At 38.3% G+C, this 20,709-nt stretch overlaps 1 protein-coding gene across 2 annotated transcripts in view; it reads left to right on the top strand.

Moving 5' to 3' along the window:
* The window catches only part of TLK1 (tousled like kinase 1), a 121,805-nt gene that overhangs the window by 21,054 nt on the left and 80,042 nt on the right, over positions 1 to 20,709 (top strand). For both annotated transcript variants that reach the window (XM_006141487.3, XM_014592115.2), the window contains exon 2: positions 9,065 to 9,136. In XM_006141487.3, coding sequence (XP_006141549.1) covers positions 9,065 to 9,136 — 72 coding nt within the window. The remainder of the gene's footprint in view (positions 1 to 9,064; positions 9,137 to 20,709) is intronic.

Consider the following 20,709-nt stretch of genomic DNA (forward strand, 5'->3'; position numbering starts at 1 on the left):
GAAAGCTATTGGGTTGTCGGAAACGTATTTATTTTTTGCATAGAAAACTGCATAATGACTATTTCAATGACCAAATAATTAGTAGTCCTTCTCAGTACATATAGAATAATGCATACATCATAATAAGTATACCACTCATTGAATTTTTACAAACTAAACGTATTCATCCAACCAGCACACCTACAAGGATAATAAAGATTATCCTTATAGTACAATTGTGACATAGAAAAAAAAATCACGAGGAATCTATAAATAATTAAAATTGTTAATGAAATAAAGAACATTGAATATAAACTGTATATTAAAATAATTTCTATTTCTACATATCATCAACAAATATATGAATAATGAAGTTTTGGAAAGATACCATGTACAATATAAAAAAGATATTCATAGAAGTAAATCTGGGGGCCAGCAGGTGGCATGGTGGTTGAGGGTGCTGGACTCCTACATGACCGACCACGGTTCGGGTCTCGGGCCTAGCAGCTTGCTTTCTCACTTTCCCTCTGTCTCTTCTGATCAAATTAAAATGATAATAATAAATAAACTTAAATAATTTTTTTTTCCTTTTTTTGGAGGGTTTTTTTGCTATTAAGGCGCGTGCGCTTGCCAGATATACAGAGAGAGACAAAGAGACAGAAAGCAAGAAATCACCCCCCAGAGGGGATGGCCACGCCGCAATCCCTTCTCCTCCATTCTCCTCTCGGGATCTTGGGCACGCACGCACACACGCCCAGCGTGAGTTTAAGCCACCGGGTCCGGGACTTGAACTGCAGTCGACTACGTGGGAGTCCAGCAACATAGCCATTACACTAACTACTGGTCCCAATAAAATATTTTTAAAAAATAAATCTGGCAAAAGATTTCTGGATATCTTCGCTAAAAACTGAATACAGAAATCAAAGAAAGCCTAAATAATAGCTACAATATTAATGAATTGGAATTCTCAATGTTGTAATGTTATCACTTCTTCCTAAATTGATTTATATATTTAATGCAATCCTAATTAAAATCCCTGCAGTATTTTTGAGAGTGTAGAAATTAACAAGATGATTGCAAAATTTATTAACATGTAAAGACAAGAATGATCAAAGTGGTCTTAAAGAACAGCAACAAAGATGGGAAAATTATGCTATTAGATATCAAGAAAGAGTAATTAAGTCAGTGTGATACTAACACAGGGATAGAAAAATATCCCAGTGGAACAGAATAGAACACAGCTACCACCCATGTATGGAGTAGTAGAGAGATTTTATCATGCCATCTGCTGGTCCCTAGTAGTACAGAGATTTCATAAATTGGTCATGAGAGGTACTAGCCATTAAAGAAAACCTTTGATAAATATAATTGCATTCACTTGACACAGTAAGAGTGAAGAGGCGGGCTGGCAAGTGGCATGGTGGTGGTGCTGGATTCCCACATGACTGACCCTGGTTTGAGTCCTGGACCTGATGGCTTAAAAATCATAACAAATAAGTAGATAAGTAAGTAAATAAATAGATAAATAAATGTGTTTTTCTTTTTTTAAAAAAAAAATCAATCTTTTTTTTTTCTTTTTTTGGAGAGGTTTTTTTGCTATAGGGCGCATGCGCTCGCCAGACAGACAGAGAGAGACAGAGAGACAGAAAGCGAGAAATCACCCCCCAGGGGGGATGGCCACGCCACAATCCCTTCTCCTCCATTCTCCTCTCGGGATCTTGGGCACACACGCGCATGCGCCCGGCATGAGTTTAAGCCGCTGGGTCCGGGACTCAAACCGCGGTCAACTACGTGGGAGTCCAGTGACATAGCCATTACGCTAACTGCTGGTCCCTATAAATCAATCTTTAAAAGAGAAAAAAAAAAAAGTGAAGAGGCAAGCCATGGAATAGTTATACTCAGAATGTTGGAAGAAATTTCAACAAGTTGAGGACAGTCACACAGACTATGTTCAGTTTCAAAACTAATTTTTAAAATAGTCTTAAATGAAAACTGGTTGAACCTTGTCCTTTCCGTAGATTCAATATTCCCTCTCACCTTGTAGCTTTTTATTATGTATGTTTTATCTGTGTTTGAAGGCTTGTGTGCTTGCCAGATAGACAGAGAGAGAAAGGGAAAATAAGAAAGCACCCTATGCCTCCTGTGGGGAGTGGCCACAGTGCAATCCCTTCTCCATTTTTCTCTCCTTTTGGGATTTTGGGCATGCATGCACATGTACCTGATGTGTTTTTTCACTTGCTGGGTCTGGGATTTATACAGCATAGTCAACCATGGGATCCAGCCGTCTTAACCACCATACTACTATAACATTATTCATAGCTGAGCAATATAACATTTCAGTAGTACATTTCTTCTCTTGTATAACTTTGTTTTTCCTAGTGTCAGAGGTACTTACTTTTTCTATGTTTTAGTAGTCATCCATGTATTCTCCAGCAGACCTGTTTAAATCTCTCATTTTAAATACAAAGATTTATGCCTGCCTTCATTCCTTTCCTTTTTAAAAAATTCTTCCTAAAGTCTTTTATTCTTTAGTTCTTATCTAGTGTCTTGTTGCTCTGCTCCAGGATGCTACACTCCCTTCTTTGATCATCACACGACTTCCTTTTGTGTTTGTCCTGTGTTCGAGCGCCTGTTTCTTGCATCCCATATCTTCTCTTTCTTGGTAAGATTCTTTAGTTTTGATGGAGCAGATTCTCTGGTCCCTTCCTGAAGAAATGCTACACAGGCAGTGAATTTTTTAGGACCTTGTAAGTTTTTTCCTTCCTGTTGGTTATTAGTTTATCTGGGAGCAGAATTCTAGGTTGGAATAATTTTCTCAGAATTTAGAAGGTGTTGGTCCATTGCCTTCTAGCTTCCAGTGTTAGTGCTGAGCACTAAGTCCATTCTGATTCTTGATTCTTTATAAGTGACCTGTTTGTTTTTCTCTGGAAGCTTTTCACACCTTACCTTTATTGCTAATATTACAAGTTTTTTTACTATGATGTTCCTTGATGTGGTTTTCTTTGAACCAGTGTTTTTGGTTCTAAATTGTGGCCAGCCAATCCAGAAACTTCAGCATGCTATTGTGTCATAGGGAAAGTCATGACACATTTTTGCATAGGAAATAGAAAAATACGTCATGACTTTTCCAACAACCTAATAGTTTTAGAAATGTTTTTCACAATATTTTTTGGGTAATTTCAGCTCATTGATTTTTGTTGTACTTTTTTTCTGGAACTCTCATGATTTGGATCAGGACTCATGCACTAATTTTCTAGTTTTCTCTTCCACTATTTTTGGTCTCTTTGTGGGAAAATTACTTAAATTCTTTTAAGTTTTTGCTGTAGGGTGCTTGTGCTTGCCAGAGGCGGGGGAGCAGGAAGGCAGTGAGAAGTCATCCCTCGTGTGGGATGGCCATGCCTTGTTCTCTTCTCCTTTATTCTCCTCTCTGGGTTTTGGGCATGCATGCACACCTGACTGGCATGATTTTCAAGCTGCCAGGTCTAGGACTCAAACATGTAGTCGGCCATGTGGGGTCCTGTGCCTCAATCTCCATGCTACCTGCTGGCCCCATTAATACATTTTTTATCTTTTCCATTTCATTTATTTTATTTTAATTTCCAGGAACTTTTCTGGTTGTTCTTTAAGTATCTCACTCTTATAGGGCTTGCTGTTTTGAGGATATTAGTTATATTATACTTTTATATTTGTGTGTGAAGTTTTCTGCTCTGTCTGGATTATCTTATTCCTGGTGAGTTCCTTTTTACTTTCCGTTTGTATTTCTGTAGTTATATAGTGATGTTAGACTTTGTTCATCTGTACAATAGGTGCTTAAACACTGAAAAGTTTTTGTGAGTAGACCTAGTGACCTGATGGGTTTTGTGGTAGGATGAACTGGTTTTCACGGATGCTTTCTCTGGGAGCTTTCAGGATTTTTTTATCTTTAACTTTCAGCAGTTTGACCATGTTATGCCAAAGTATAATTTTCTTTGTACTCACCCACTTGAGGTACTCCATGAGCTCTTCAGTCTGTAAAATGATGTCTTTACCACATTTTGGGATTTTCTGGCAATCATTTCTTCAAATACATTTTGTAAAGTCCATTTATTCATTCCGTAGTAAGAGACAGACAGAGACACAGCCCCCTCAACAAGGTCCTGGTGTAATGGACCCAGCTTCAGCCACCCCAGATCTTGGGCACACACACATGTAACTAGTATTCAGGGAGGTTTTCAGATACAAAGCCGTATCCTTTCCTTATGGGTCTGCTTTGCAGAGTCATGTTTTACTGCTGTACCCTGTTCAGCTCCCAAATTCTATTCTTTTTTCTCTCGTTCTGTGACTCCAGTTATAAGTATCCATATGTTTGACTATTTAACAGTGTCCAACAGACACAAATTTTGAATACTTTCTTCTTTGTTCTTCAGTCTAAGTAATTTCTTTTGATTTATCTCCCCCCTCCCCAGAGGTTTTTGTTATAGAGTGTGTGTGCTCACCAGAAAGACAAGAGGGAGACAGAAAGCAAGAAATCACCCCCCAGCGGGGATAGCCATGCTGCAATCCCTTCTCCTCCATTCTCCTCTTGGGATCTTGGACATGCATGCACACTGCGCCCGGTGTAAGTTTAAGCCACTGGATCTGGGACTGGAACCGCTGTTGACTTCATGGGAGTCAGTTAGCCATTACGCTAACTGCTGGTCCTATCTTTTGATTTATCTTTAATTGTTTCTCTATTCTACTGTTAAGCCCACCCCTTGAGTTTTTTATTTTAGAGTGAAATCTTCAGTTCTAGAGTTAACATATAGTACTTTTTTGTTGTTTACAGTTTATATTTCTCAGCTTTCATTTCCAATTCACTCATTTATTGTAAACATTTTCCTTTGTCTTTTTGAGCATACCTATAATATAGCTTCTGTATGGTCTTTACTAATTCTGATATCTGAATTATCTTATGGTTGGTCTATGTTCTCTTTTATCTAGAGTATGGGTCGCATTTTCTTGTGTGTTCATTTTAGAAATTTCATATTGTACCCTGCACACTGTGAACGAGACATTGAAGTGACTCTGGTGTTAGGTGTATTCTTCTGGAGAGTGTTGATTTTTGTTTTTGTTCCAGTTTGTATTAGCAGGCAGTTAACTTGGGTGCACTGAAGTCTGCACCATGTCTTTCTGCAGAGGTCAGTGCTGCTCTTATGTGAGTCAGTGACCAGCCAGGGACACACGCAGAGTTAATGGGCAGACTTTGGAACTCTCCTTCTGTCCTTCTTTAATTTCCAGCTTTCTAGCTGCTGGGGTAATCTGAAACTCTGGTTTTTCAAGCCAGTAAATCTGCAGATTTTGATCCAACTTTCAATTGTTGTATGTAGCGCTGACTCTTGGGCCTTCCCTCAGGTAAAAGCTGTGAAAACAGAAAATTCTCCCACATCTGTTCTCTTCTTCCAAGTGTTGCCTGTATCTAAATGCTTCCTACTTTTGTTTGTTCAAGTTTTTCCAGGTTGTTTTTTATATTGTTTCCAGAATTTATGGTCACTTGTGGAAATTTGGTCTTATGGAAGATATTCTGTTGTTATTGTTATGATTATTGGTAGTATGTTGTTGCTGTTGTTTTTTGTTATAGGTCATGTGCACTTGCTGGAGAGACAGAGACAGAAAATGAGAAATCACCCCCCCAGGGGGATGGCCATGCCGCAATCCCTTCACCTCTAGTCTCCTCTTAGGATTTTGAGCACGCATGCATGCACATGCACCCAGCATGAGTTTGAAGCCACCCAATCCAGGACTTGAACTACGGTCAACCATGTGGGAGTCTAGTGATGTAACTGTTACACCATCTGCTGGTCCTGGTAGTATGTTTGTTTTAAAACAGTGATTTATGTTGATACTTCCAGTTTAAATTTAGGACTATAAAGTGATGTTTTCTCTGTGCATGTGTGTTTTCTTTTAGTTTTTGCTGTAGGGCATGTCGGTTCACCAGAGAGAGAGGGAAAGTGAGATTATCAATCCCCAAGGGGAGATGGCCATGCTACAGTCCCTTCTTCTCCAGTCTCCCCTTAATATTTTGGGCATGCAGGCGTATGTGCCTGGCATGATTTTTTAAGTTGCCAGGTCTGGGATGCAGGCTACACAATCACCCAAGTAAGATCCAGTGCCTTAACCTCCACGTCACTTCCTGGCCTGGTTTTTTTTTTTTTAACATCGGCTACTTCTTCTATGCTGAAAATTATGCTTCTTGAGGACATACAGCCATATGATAGAATTAGAACCACCCCATAATTATTTATTTACTTCATGTATATCTCATACACATAGCAGTCTCAGAATAATAGTACTTGAACTGTCACAATGACTGTGATCATGGAATACAGCTAAAAATTTTTTCGCATGTGCTTTTTACAAACTTCCATCCCCCATTTTAAAAATACCATACTGTTAACAAATTTACATGCATTAGGCAATTAAATATACTCTGACCCTTGTAGTTCTTGTTTAATCTTTGTCAACAAGTAAATGATATTATTGCTTGCCCAAACTGATGAGACTATTCATTTTGGTTGTCCAAAGCTTGTTCTTAGTAGGTTTTTTAGGAAAGGCTGATGGGAATAGTATTTTCTGATTGTTTGCATCTCGGTTACAGGTTTATGTCCCTTCTATGTATTAAATATCAATTTTATTGACTATAAGACAATTTGAGCATATTTTCTTTCCTTGAGTATCTTAAAGATAACACTCCCCTTCTGGCATAAAATGTTTCTTTTGAAAAATTTGATGTTGGCCTTTTGGATTGATATTCTTCAGTATGCATTGTCCTCTTTCGGTCAGTAGTTTCAAATAAACCTCAGGGAGATTTTCTTGAATGGAAGTTTTTATTCCTTATTTTCTTGATTTAGTACCCCTTAAGGACTTCTGCTACTTGCATTTTGAATCTTTGTTGATTCATTAGTTACTTTCTCTCAAATCCTTTTTTCTTTGATTGCCAGAGGATGTGTATTTGCTAGAGAGAGGGACAGAGGGAGGGAGGGAGGGAGAGAGAGAGAGAGAGAGAGAATGAGAGAATGCCTCCCAGTGGAATGTGCTCATACCATAATCCTTTTGCCTCCATTTCTCTATCTTCTCAGGATTTGGGATATGCACACACACATGCCAGGCATGTTTTTCAGCCTGAAGGATTTGAACCAGAGTTGGCCATGTGGAATCTGATTCCCTGTGTACACTGCTTAACTACTGTGCTATGGGGCCAACCCTCAATTCCTTTTTATCTCTTCATTTCTTTTGATTTAAAAAATGTTCTTTATTTTTACATTCTAGTTTTCTTAAAGCATATGTGCTTGGGTTCATTCAGATTTTTATTTCTGAAACTATTTTTTATTTCTAATACTTTACTAAGTTCTGTCACTTTATTTCTGAGGTTTTTGAAATGTGATACATGATGTTTCATATCCCGAATCATTTTTGTAATGCCTTTTAGCTGGAATATAGTAGGTTACAGTTTTTTACCTATTCTGTGTGTGTGTTCCTGGTATGTTTTTATTAGCTATTCTGTCCCTTATTTTTGTTCCTTTAATAACTTTATGGGGTTGACCTACATTATTTTCTGTTGCTTACTTTTATTTGAAGTTGGGTTTCCTGGACACAAATCAGGAATGTGACTCGTGACTTTTCTCACAGAACTCCCTCTGTTTTTCTTTTTGGGCACTCATCAAGATTGTGGTATTTGCGTTCTGAGATTTCCACACCTGCAATTTTTTTAGAGAGGTTTTTTGTTGTTGTTTGTTTGTTTGTTTTGCAGAGGGCACATGCACTTGCTAGAGAAACAGAAATCAAGAAATCACTCCCCAAAGGGATATCCATGCTGTAATCCCTTCTCTAGTCTCCTTTTGGGATTTTGGACACGTATTCACAGGCACCTGGTGTGAGTTTGAAGCCACTAGGTCTGGGACTTGAACCATGGTCAACCATGTGGGAGTCCAGTGACGTAACCATCACGCCATCTGCTGGTCCCACCTCACCTGCAATTTTGAGAAATTCAGAATGTTACCTAATTTTATTGTAAATATCATCTGCATTTTTGGTTTATTCTTTAGTTTTGTACATTTTTTTTCTGACTATTTACCACTCAACACTTTGCCACTGTTCTTATTGTCCCAGAATTGTTTTAATTTATCACTTCTTAATTGCTGCTGCTGTTGTAATTTGTTTCAAGTTTGATAATCTTGCCGTAATTAAATTAGAAGTTCCTTCAATTACTTCTTGAATCTTAATCATAATCAGTTTGCGTGCAGTCCTGTACTGAAAATAGCCTTTATAATGCCCAGTGTATTACTAGACATGTATGAAGTGGCTCAGAGTTGTCAGTTTGGAAATTTATGTAAGGATAATTATATATTTCTATCTGTTAGTAGTAGGGTTAACAGCTGTTCTCATACATGGAAGGGGAAACGCGAGGATATCAACCAGCCTATGAACGTGCAGTTAATTCCTGCACAGTCTTTGGCATATATGTTGTGACCAGTCAGCATCTGCTTTCTACATTCCTGGAAGGCAGGGATCTACTGTGCTGATGGTACAGTAAAGTCCACAAAATATTAAGTATCAAAGAAGTATTTTAGAAAGAAAGCAGATGTCATCCTTCAGAATGATAGCTCATATCTGTTTGTCACAGTTTAAAAAATACTGTCAAGGAAATGGAGAGACTCTTTAGGAAAGCAATTCCAGTGGTTGAGATGGTAAAAAGATTTCCCAGGTTCAAACAAAATAACAGTTTATTAATATGGGAAAAAGTAAAGAACGTGTGTGAAATGTGATAGAATTTGTTAACTGTGACTGGAACTGAGGAGCACAAATAGTTGCAATCAATGGGAATTATTTGGTTTTTATATAGCACATTAGAGTAGTGATTTTAGCAATGGCCAGGTTTCTTTGCTCTTGAACTTGGGTACTGAAAAAATCAGATAATACAAGTCAATTCCTAAAACACAGAAGTTTATTGACTTGATAGAACTTTAGCAATAGGAATCATACTTTATTTCTGTTTGTGAAGATTATGTACTTTGTAATATATTTATTTAAAATTATTTCTAATTTTTACCTTTTTAAAAATCTTTAACAGGCCTCAACAAATAACGAAAGCTCTAATCACAGTTTTGGAAGCTTGGGATCTTTAAGTGACAAAGAATCAGAGGTAAGTAATTTTATTTTAAATATGGTACTATTAAAATAAGCATTTTCAATTAATTAGATTTTTTTTTCCTTCATCCGTCTTTGGGCTAGAGGTTAATGGTTTTTAAGTTTCTTTAGGAGTATTTTGTTTTGCCTTATGAAGCATAGCGTTCAGAGTGAAGACTGTATTTGGCCTAGAAATAAAATACAGTTTCTTTGGTTATGCAGCTAAACTTGTACTTTAGTGATGCATAGATGTTCTTAATGGAAGGGAGTTATTAGCCATTAATAATTTTATGAACGAAGATGTTTTTGAAATATATTGGGTTTCACCTTTTTCTGTGATTTCTTATCTACCTCTTAGATTGCATACTTCTGAGATACAATTAAAAATTTATTTCTCCTTTTAGATTTTCTTATGGCGTCATGCTGCTGGTTTTCACTTTTCATATTTAAAAAAATCCGAAGAATCCCCTCCCCTCCACCCACTTTACTAACCCCACCAAAAAATTATCCAGGGTTTTATGGTAGGCATTTGGATCCGTGGTATGGTTCACTTTAAGCGCTATATACTTGATGACACTTTTTAAAAATGGGTGGACAGGAAGTTCTTTGGGTTTTAAGCCTTCATTTGTTAATGCTGCAAGTTTACTTTTTGTGGACATGGTCTCTGCGTTGCTTAGATTTTACGATTGTCACTTTCAACATTTATCTGTGTGTGCGTGTGTTTTCCTGCCAGCGTTAACTTATTTCTACTTGATCCATTTTAGTCTTTTTTTCTATATGAGTTAATGTAGACATATCACCTTGATAATACCAATAGGTCATTAGAACTCAGTAACCCTTAGGCATTTGGTTTTAGTGTTCAGTAGAAAGGGAACTTCATAGGTGGCATCTTTTTAGGAATCTCTAGGTAGACAGTTTTGTGCAGTTCTCTGCAGGCACCCTGACACTCCAAGGGAGTGTGGCATGGGGCTTTCACTCATCAGGCTTTCCCTTCCACAGAGACAACTGGCAGGCAGCTGAAAGGACTGTGCAAGTGACGGACTTTGTCTGCAGTAGGTTCCCTTGAGGTAAGCGTTAGTAGCCCCTGTAGCACCAGCTTATCACAGTTCAGTTTTTTTTTTTTTTAATTAACATACGTATACTCTGTCCTTAAAAATTTTAAGTTTAGCCTTAGTGAAAGTACAATTTTTCAAAAACTTTATCAAGAATGTTTTCACTTTATATTTCCTGGACTTTGAAACATTTCTTGATATTTTCATAAACTTGGTTATATTTAGTAATTTCACATGCCTCCTTTTTCATAGGCTTTGTATTTATGACAGGCAATAAAATAGTTTTAGGTGTTTCCCTTTTCTGTTCACCAAATAGTGTTTTTTTGGGTAGTTTTAAAAAAGTAGCAAAACATAGTAAAAGTTAGATCACCTTTAACAGATCTTTCTGTGTTCTTTATAGATACCCATATTCCAATATAAGTTATAGACTTAGTACTTAGATTGTTTCAGAAGTCTCAACCTATAAGAAAATTCCATTTCCTTTTAAAGAATTCTGAGGATCACTTTTGGCTATATTTTTTGTTAAAATATTGGTGCTTTTGTATTTAAGGCAGTAGTGGCATTTGCAATGAAACACAATTGGTTAATCATTGGATGTATTTGGCTTTGTTTTTTAGAAATCTTAACAGTAGAAAATTTTGAAAATTTTTTTAAGTTTTGCTGTTCTATGTTCTGTATTTGGGGTTCTTGACAAAGTAATGGTTAAGTCTAGTGACACAGTATTTTGGAAATAACTGCATTGCATTAAGAGTCAGAAAAGGGGCTGGCAGGTGGCGTAGTGATTAGAGGTGCTGGACTCCCACATGGCCAACCGAGGTTCAAGTCCTAGATAGACCTGGTGGCTTGCTCTCTCCTCTCTCCTCTCTCTCTCTCTCTCTGTCTCTCTCTCTGAACAAACTGGAAAATAATAATAATAATAATAATAAAATAAGTCTTTTTAAAAAGTCAAAGAAAAAACTTTTATTATTATTATTTTTATCTATCTTTCTGTTTAAGAAGTTACTTCTCTGGAAAGTGATTCCCAGTTGTTTTTTCTATAGTAAATACTTTAATTAGTGAATTTCCTTGGGGTGAAAATTTATATACATCAGAATTATAAGTCGTTAAGTAAAGTTGTTAAAATTACAACAGTTGCAGGATAGAAGTACACTTGACCTTTGAACAACACAGGTCAGGACTGTGTAAATCCACTGCATATACCGATTGTTTTAGTAAACATACTGGGAAGTATAGTATAGTGCTGTAAATGTATTTTCTTTTCTATGATATTTTTTTTTGAGAGGTTTTTGCTATAGGGCGTGTGCACTCTCTAGAAAGAGAGAGAGAGAGAGAGAGAGAGAAATCACCCCCTAGGGGGGATGGCTACTCCGAAGTCCCTTTTCCTCATTCTCCTCTTGGGATCTTGGGCACACACACACACACACACACACACGTGCCCGGTGTGAGTTTAAGCCACTGGGTCCGGGACTTGAACCACGGTTGACTACATGGGAGTCCAGCAACATAGCCTTTACACTATGTGCTGGTCCCCTATTATGATTTTCTTGATAACATTTTCTTTTCTCTAACCTACTTTATTATAAAAATACATGATCCGTATGACATGCGAAAATATGTGTTGACTGTATATGTTATCAGCAACACTTCTAATCAACAGAAAGATATTAGTAGCTGGGTTTTTGGGAGTCAAGAGGTATTCGTGGATTTTCAGCTGAGTGGAAGTCTGCGCCTGTAGCCCCACATTGTTCAAGGGTATACTGTGCTTCTGTTTTGTCAGTACACCTAATAGTAATGTTTATGTAATGTTCTGTTGTCTTCTGATGTCATTTATTCTTTTGGTAATCCATCCCTTGAACCATTACTCTTTTCTTTGTTTTGTTTTGTTTTTAATAATAGTTGTCGGTTTGGGAAGCAAACAGTAGTAGAAGATTTATTTGTTAAAGAAATAGCTGTCCTAAGGCTGGCTTGGTTGTGCAGCAGTAATGTGCTGCTTAAGAGAAGATGGATACATATGGGAGATTGTGGGTTTGGTTTCCTGATCAGCCTGTACATACTGGTGTGAGCACCCAGATTCTGGCTGACTAGGAAGGTTGGAAGTGGGGGGTCGCAGCACCAGACCCCATTGAGGGTGCTTGTCTCTGTCACTGTCTCTCACTTTTATGAAAGAAATAAACATTTTAAAACCCATCTTCTACTTCTCTGACATCACCTTCAGTTTTTTTCTTCCTGATAATTATTTCTGTATTTTATTACATATTTTCTTAATTTTATTTATTATTATTATTATTATTTGGAGAGTTTTTTTTTTTTTTTTTTTTTTGCTATAGGGCGCGTGCACTTGCCAGACAGACAGAGAGAGAGAAAGCGAGAAATCACCCCCCAGGGGGGATGGTCACGCTGCAATCCCTTCTCCTCCATTCTCCTCTCGGGATCTTGGGCACGCACGCACACGTGCCTGGCGTGAGTTTAAGCCACCGGGTCCGGGACGTGAACCGCAGTCGACTATGTTGGAGTCCAGCAACATAGCTATTACGCTAACTGCTGGTCCCTTATTACTATTATTTTTAAAAATGTGTTACAGGGCACATGTACTCAAAAGAGAGAGAGAGAAAGAGAAAGTGGGAAGACAAGCTACCAGGTCCGGAACATGAACTGTGGTCGGCCATGTTGGGAGTCCGGCACCTTAACCACGACACCACCCTATTTCTGTATTTTAATATAAATAATATGTATATCCTATTTTGGCTCACTAATCAGACATTACATGTTAACTACTTAGAATTTATTATGATTTTTAGCTCACGAATATTCCCTTTCTCTACTTTGTGTCCTCCTATACAGTACTCTTTTCAGATACTCAGAATCTCTTGTTCTCTTCTCTTACTATTAAAACTGAACAGTGCGGCCCAGCAGATGATGTAATGCTTATGTCACTGGATTCCCATGTAGTTAACTGCAGTTCGAGTCCCGGACCCGGGGCTTAAAACACACACCAGGCTCATGTGCATGCATGCCCCAAATCCCGAGAGAAGAATGGGGTAGAAGGGATTGCAGTGTGGCCATCCCCTCTGGGGGGATGATTTCTCACTTTCTGTCTCTTTGTCTCTTTCTGTCTCTTTGGCAAGCACATGCATCCCATAGCAAAAAAATCTTAGTTTCCAAAAAAAAAAAAAATTAAAAAAAAAAAAAAAAAAAAGAAAAGCATCCGATTGTCACTGTTAGGTTGATTGAGTCTGCTTCAACTAAAATTCTTACTTCATTTTGTGAATTACAGTAGTCTTCCCCTTATCCATGATACCATTTTCCACAGTTTCCATCACCTGTGGTCACCTGTCATCCAGACGTCGGTGACGATCGTGCAGTAAGATATTCTGAGAGAGACCACATTCACATAACTTTTATTACAGTATATTGTTATGTTTTTCTATTATTATTCATCTCTCACTGTGCCTAATTTATAAGTTATCTTACTTATGTACATATTTTAAGAACAGCGGGAGGTATAATGGTTAGGTTGCTGGACTTCCACATGGTGAACTGCAGTTTGAGTCCTCGACTCAGCGACTTGAAACTCTTGCTGGGCATATGTATGTGTGTGTGTCCAAAATCCCAAGAAGAGAATAGAGAAGGGATTGTAGGGTGGCCATCCCCCCAGGGGGGTGATTTCTCACTTTCTTTCTGGTGAGCATACACACCTCATAGCAAAAATACCTCTCTCAAACAAACAAACAAAAAAAAACTGTTTGGTACTATCTGTGGTTCAGGCATCCATGGGGAGGGGTCTTGAATGTATCTTCTGTGGATAAGCGGGGACTACTGTAAATTACATATGAACTTGACTTTTGTTTTTAAATGTAGAATGCAAGAAGTTTTTCCTATCTTGAAATCACTTAGTAGGTAGGAAGGTACTGGCTTTACTTTTTTGTTTGTTTTATTTTGTTTTTATTGGTTTTAAATCACTCTAGGTTTATTCAAAAGGTTGCCAAAATTCAGTATATCTTCAGGAAGCATTAATCTGCTGTCTTCTAATTGCTATACCCAAACATAGAGAATGTAAAAATGAAAAGGATACAATCCTTACCTTCAAAAGAGATCAGTCTGGCAAGGCAGATAAACATTTAGAGAGTCTTCTTTACAAACAGTACAGGGTGTGCTTTAGCAGATGTAGGCACAAGGCAGGAGCAAGAACCCTCCAGTTCTGTCTGTCTACAGGGAAGGAAAACAGGAGGCCTGCTTTAAAGGAAGAGATGATAGGTGAGTTACTGAAAAAGGTTATGGTTCATCCCAGAGGACAAGGGCAAGATACTAGAGGTGGCAGGCAGAGGGACTAGAATAAGTTTTGCTTTTGTATTGAAATTGGCAAGTGGTTTGGTTCAAGACATGGAACAGTGCTCCTCACCCCACTACACTTTAGATTACCCGAGTAGCTTTAAAAGAATAAGCTGCCTAGGTGATTTCACTGGTTTGCAAACTTCTGGTAAACTGGGGGTATATGTAGGAATGTGAAAGATGGGCAGGGGTGCAGTTGAGAAGGCCTTTTTATTTACTGTAAGGAATTTGGACTTCAGGTGACGAGAGCCACTGAAGCAGAAGAAACAAAACGCAAAGAGGTGTAAGAGGCTCTCCATGTGTCAGAGGATAGGGTTGGAGGGTGGTGAAACTTAAGCCAGTGACTTAATGGAGGAATACTGTCATCTTTACAAAACTCCAAACCTCCAAAGTTTAATATTTGGAGGAAAAACTTGAGTGGGAAGGGGCTCTCATTACAGTGTCCACAATTTTGCCCCTTGGCGCTGCCTCTCCTTCAGTCTCTAAATTTGCTTACTGAGGGTATACCAAAGTAAAACCAGGACCATACTCTCAGACTTTAATGTGCAAATAAGCCACTTATATTTTTATGTCAGTAGCTTTGGAGTGTAGAGATTTTGCATTCCCGACAAGCTCTCAGATTCCACTAGATTTAAAAAGTAGAGTCAGGGGTCCAGCAGGTGGCATGGTGGTTAAGGTGGTACTGAACTCCCACATGGCTGACTGCAGTCCAAGTCCCAGACCTGGCGGCTTGAATATCACACTAGGCACATGTGCATGTGTGCCCAAAATCCCAGGAGGAGAATGGAGAAAGGATTGCAGTGTGGCCATACTCACTTTCCCTGTCACTATCTCTTTCTCTCTCCAGTGAGCATATGTGCCCTATGGCAAAAACCTGGGTGATGGGGAGGAAAGAGTAGAGTTTGCTGACTTTTAATTGGCATAAAGAATTAGAAAGGGTGGAGCCTAGAATTATTTAAAGGCATTTAGCTAGATTTAAAGGTATCCAGCTTCAGTTGAGATAGGCAACACAGAAAGAAAGTGATTAGCTTTGGCGTGGAAGGTAATGAGTTGAATTCTGGCCAGTGAGTTGGGATACCTGTGGAACGAGCAAATAAAGATGTACTGGAGGCAGTTGCTGTCTGGAGCTTAGGAAGGAGGTCAGGCTGGAGATGAAGACTTATGAGTTTTTGGCTAAGTGTTAAAGGGTTGGATTTAGATAAGCAGATCTCAAGAGTTTTATGTTGTAGGTTGATTTCTTTTAAAAAGTCTTTCAATTTGACCCAACTTTGGTGGTGCAGCAGTAGTGCAATGCTTTGCAGTGTTGGAGATCATGTGGAAGATTGGGGTTTGGTTCCTGGGTTGACCTGTTCATGCTGAGTGCACATACCTGTGATCCTGGCTGACTGGGGAAGGTTGGAGGGAGGATCATGGCGGAAAACCTTGTTAAAAGTGCTTTTCTCTCTCTCAAACTTTAAATGTAAAGCCTTGCCTTGGTGATACCGTGAGTATTATACTTAACTGCAATGCTGGTAGCTGCCTGGCTCACCTCAGGTTCAGATTCCAGCCAGTGGCCCTGAAATACACTAGAAGCCCATGTATATGCCCAGGATCCTGGTGAGCAGGAGGTCTGGGTGAAGGATGTGGAGGCGTGTGGAAAACCTGACAAGGATGCTTCCCCCCACCCTTATGGATGTGTTCTGTATCATGAATCAAAGAAAGTTTTAAAAAATGTGTTTATCCATATATACATTTGCTGTAACTTGAACAACTGTCTTTTCTTTTTCTTTCTTTCTCTCTCTCTCTCTTTTTTTTTTAAATGACACCCAATGAAAGGGAAACTTAAAAAACAATTTGGTGACCCAATTCTGTGGTATAGCGGTGAGGCTCTGCTCAAGATAAGTCAGATCCCAGGGACCAGCAGTTAGCGTAATGGCTATGTCGCTGGACTCCCGTGTAGTCGACCGTGGTTCGAGTCCTGGACCCGGTGGCTTAAACTCACACCGGGCACGTGTGCGTGTGTGCCCAAATCCCGAGAGGAGAATGGAGGAGAAGGGATTGCGGCATGGCCATCCCCTCTGAGGGGTGATTTTTTGCTTTCTGTCTCTCTCTGTCTTTCTGGCGAATACATGCGCCCAATAAAAAGAAGAAGAAGAAAAAAAAACCTCTCCAAAAAAAGAGATAAGTCGGATCCCACGTGATAACTGTGGTTCAGATTCCAGCCCATCAGTCTTAAGCATGCTTGGCACACACAAGAGCCCAGTATGCAAGGGACTGGGGATTGGTGGAAGGGGAGAACGGCAGAGTGACCAGACCTCAGGGAGGGTCTCCTTGCATTTGCTCTCTCTCACGCTCACAAGCATGTGCACATAATTTTTTGTGACTAAGCAAAAAATTAATTAAAAAATGAATTTAATAATACATAGGTTAAGTATCAATGAAAGTTATATTTTAATGCTTATTTCCACCATAATAAATCACTTGACTTTTGACTCCTCTTTAAATCTTTTTAGCATCTTAAGATGTTAGATACCTAGTATCTTCATCAAGTTTAAGAAATATTCTTTGTGTCCTGCTACCTAAAATATTTTCTAAAATGTTTTAACCTGATAAATAATTGTTGTAATGTTTTCTTGATGAATTCCCTCTGCCTTCTCTTCTATTTAGCTTGCTGTTTGTAGTATTTTTCTTGTTTTGCTTCTTACCAGAAGTCTACTAAGTATTTTTTTGTTGTTGGCTATTTTATTAAGACATAGTATGTAACAGTGTTGTTATATACAATGTACAGTACATACAATAATGATGTCGTGTTGAAGGCACATACTCTTTGCATGTGTGGAAAAAGCATGTTGTATTTTGCAACATAAATAACTGTCATTTTCTCAGTAGGGTTATGTTAAATTTATTTACCTCTCTTTTACTAAGACTAATAATCTAACATGAGTTATTTGACTTAAAACTTCCTACGAGGGTCTGGCAGGTGGTGTAGTGGTTAAGGTGCTGGATCCCACATGGCCAACTCTGTGGTTCAAGTCATGGCCAACTCTGTGGTTCAAGTCCTTGACCTGGTTGGTGGTCAGTAACCAAAATCCCAAGAAGAAAATGAGGAGAAGGGATTGTGGCATGGCCATTTCCCATGGGGGTTGATTTATAACTCTCCCCCTGACCCCACCCCACTCCTGTCTCTCTGTCAGGCACATGCACATTTTGGCAAAAATTTGAAAGAAAGAAAAGAAAAAGAGAAATTCTGTTTAATCCACTGCTATTCATCAAAGAATACTCTTACAGGAACTAAATATATTCAGATAGACATGCTTGATACTAAAATGTGTTGTACTGACAGAGTTCACAGCAAAGGAAATAGGTCTTTTCTGCTTACATGCTTAGTCTTCTGGAAGAAAGGGTAATCTGGAAGCCAAAGTGGGTCTGATACTGGCACTGTGCAGCTCTTTGCATAAAGGTGGGAGAATATGCATATCAGAATCATCCCAGAAGCTTTTTTGAAGTAAATTGTCCAGGCTCCTTGCTTGGATAATCTCTGAAGTTCATACAAATCATGAAATCTTAAAATAATGACTCTTTAATCCATTTATTTAGCAAGCTAACAAGCATCTATTAAATGATACCCTTAGTAAAAGTCAATTTGATGGGGTTGGTTGCTTGTTTTTAGAGCAAGAAAGTTCTAGACTGATCAATAAAAACAAGATTAGAAGAGAAAAATGGAGAATAATTTTAAGAAGGAAGACATACTTTTTTATTTAAGGTTTTTGCTATAGGGTGCATATGTTCGTCAGGGAGGGGAGAGAGAGAGAGAGACAGACAGTGAGAGGGAAAGTGAGAAATCACCTCCCAGGGGGTATATCCTGAGACAGTCTCTTCTCCATTCTGCTGGGATTTTTGGACATGCACATATACATGCCCAATGTGATTTTTAAGCTGCCAGGTCTGGGACTTGAACCTTGATTGGCCGTGTGGGAGCCCACACTTAGAGATGTGAAACTTACAGAGTTGTAATCTAACACCAAGGACAATTTTCTAAAATTTTGCCTCTTCCATTAATGGGGTGGTTTTCAATCAGGGGAGACTATTCCCCCACACCCTGATCTTCAGAGGATATCTGGCAGATTCTAGAGATGGCTGAATGAGGCTGAGGATGGATCGTGATAGCAAGATGCTGAGGTTGCTGTCTCTGCCTGCCTCTCTTGTTCTCTCCTTGAAGAAATTAATATACTTTAAAACAAACCCCTAAAATGGTAAATATGGATATGTATAATCTTAATCTCCTATCTTAACCACTATGTCACCTGCTGCCCTCTGAAGACATACTTTAAAGTAGATCCTAGTACAGTGTTTGTTCATAGTAGGTGTTCAGTAAATACTTGTTGACTGAACAACATTAACATCAGTCTCTACTTCCCTTCTTTTCTTTTTAAAGAGGTTTTTGCCTTAGGGCATGTGCATTCACCAGAGACACAGAGACAAACAGACCCTCCACCCACAAGGGGGGTGGCTACACTGCAATCCCTTTTCCTCCATTTTCTTCCCTGGTCTTTGGGCACACACACACCTGCCCAGCAAGGTTTGCAAGCCACTGGGCTTGGAACTCGAACTGTGGTCGGCTATGTGGGAGTCCAGCAACATAACCACTGCGCCATCCGCTGGCCCCTCTGCTTACTTTCTTCAGCACCTTCATCTCACCCGTCTCAGATGCTAATGCTTCCTGTCCTTTGCAGTTACCAGGGTAGGGTCATAGACAAAAGCAATTTTCAAACTTTTGGGTCTCAGGACCCTTCTACTCCAAAATAAATAAATAAATAAATAAAATAAAATAATTGTTGAAGACCCCAAAGAGCTTTTATTTTTGTAGAAAATACATATCCATATTTACCATTTTAGCGGTTTGTTTTAAAGTTTATTAATTTCTTCAAGGAGAGAACAAGAGAGGCAGGCAGAGACAGCAACCTCAGCATCTTGCTATCACGATCCATCCTCAGCCTCATTCAGCCATCTCTACATACTGCCAGATATCCTCTGAAGATCAGGGTGTGTGGGGATAGTCTCCCTTGATTGAAAACTACCCCACTAATGGAAGAGACAAAATTTTAGCATATTGTCCTTGGTGTTAGATTACAACTCTGTAAGTTTTACATCTCTAGATGTGGAAACAAACTGGGAGGGCATAATTAATTTGCTCGTAGTCACATAGGTAGTATGTTAACAGACACAAAATTCAAATTTCAAAGTGTCATATTTTAGAGTGATGCTTTCAACTACTGTACTGTACTGTATTCGTATAACTAAACATTTTATAACCTGTTAGTTAAGTAAATTAACCTAGTTAGTCATTTTCAGGGAAAATAGTATTCTTTTCTATAAATATTTAAATTTAAGATGATTTAAGTAATTATTATATTTGCTATTCCAAGAAATATCTGGGCTAACAACTTCCCAAATGTTTAATGTGATAAATTTTAGATTGGTTTTAAAGGTATTCAGCTCAGGTTGACACTACTTCGAAATTTGCTTTAAATATTTTATTCTTTGGTAGAGTTTTAAAGATATTAGATGTATTTTTATGTCAGCAGAACACAGTGAATGATAAACCAAATTTCTTTAAGATTGCTTCTCATTTTCTAAAATAACTGAGTAACCATGACAACTCATGGGACTTCTTATAACCTAATTAGCTGTCTGTTATATGCTGTAATTTTGGTCTTTAGTGTTAATGGAAGATTAGAAAGAATAACTTTCTTAAGCCGAGTGGTTTCTGTATAGTGGATTGTATAGGAAATGTGTAACATTAGTGTATATTCAGCTGTATCTGCAAAGAGAGTGTGCGTGAGTGAGTGAGTGGTCGACTGGCTTTTCCTAATCCTGATGATACGTCAGCATCACTACTGGAGCTTTTTAAAAATAAGGATTCCTTTGGTCTTTCTCTAGAGATGGTTAAATTTGGACTAAGAACTCTAGGATGACCTTTAAATAAAAGCTTTGTAAGCGATTGTGATACGTAGCCAACATTGAGGATCAATGCTAATAAATAAATGCTAGAACAGCTATTTAAAAAGACAGATCACTTTTTGCTGTTTACAAATGTAGTATACTGTTGAGACAACAGTAACACTTTTTATCCATAAAATAGATTTTAAAAGGCAGGTGAGCATACAAGTGTTAGTATAATATTGGTTGATAACTACCATTGAAAATCTACTTTGTCATTTTCTTTAAA

This window comes from Tupaia chinensis, unplaced genomic scaffold (genome assembly GCF_000334495.1).
Source record: "Tupaia chinensis unplaced genomic scaffold, TupChi_1.0 Scaffold000056_1, whole genome shotgun sequence".
Classification (NCBI taxonomy): domain Eukaryota; kingdom Metazoa; phylum Chordata; class Mammalia; order Scandentia; family Tupaiidae; genus Tupaia; species Tupaia belangeri.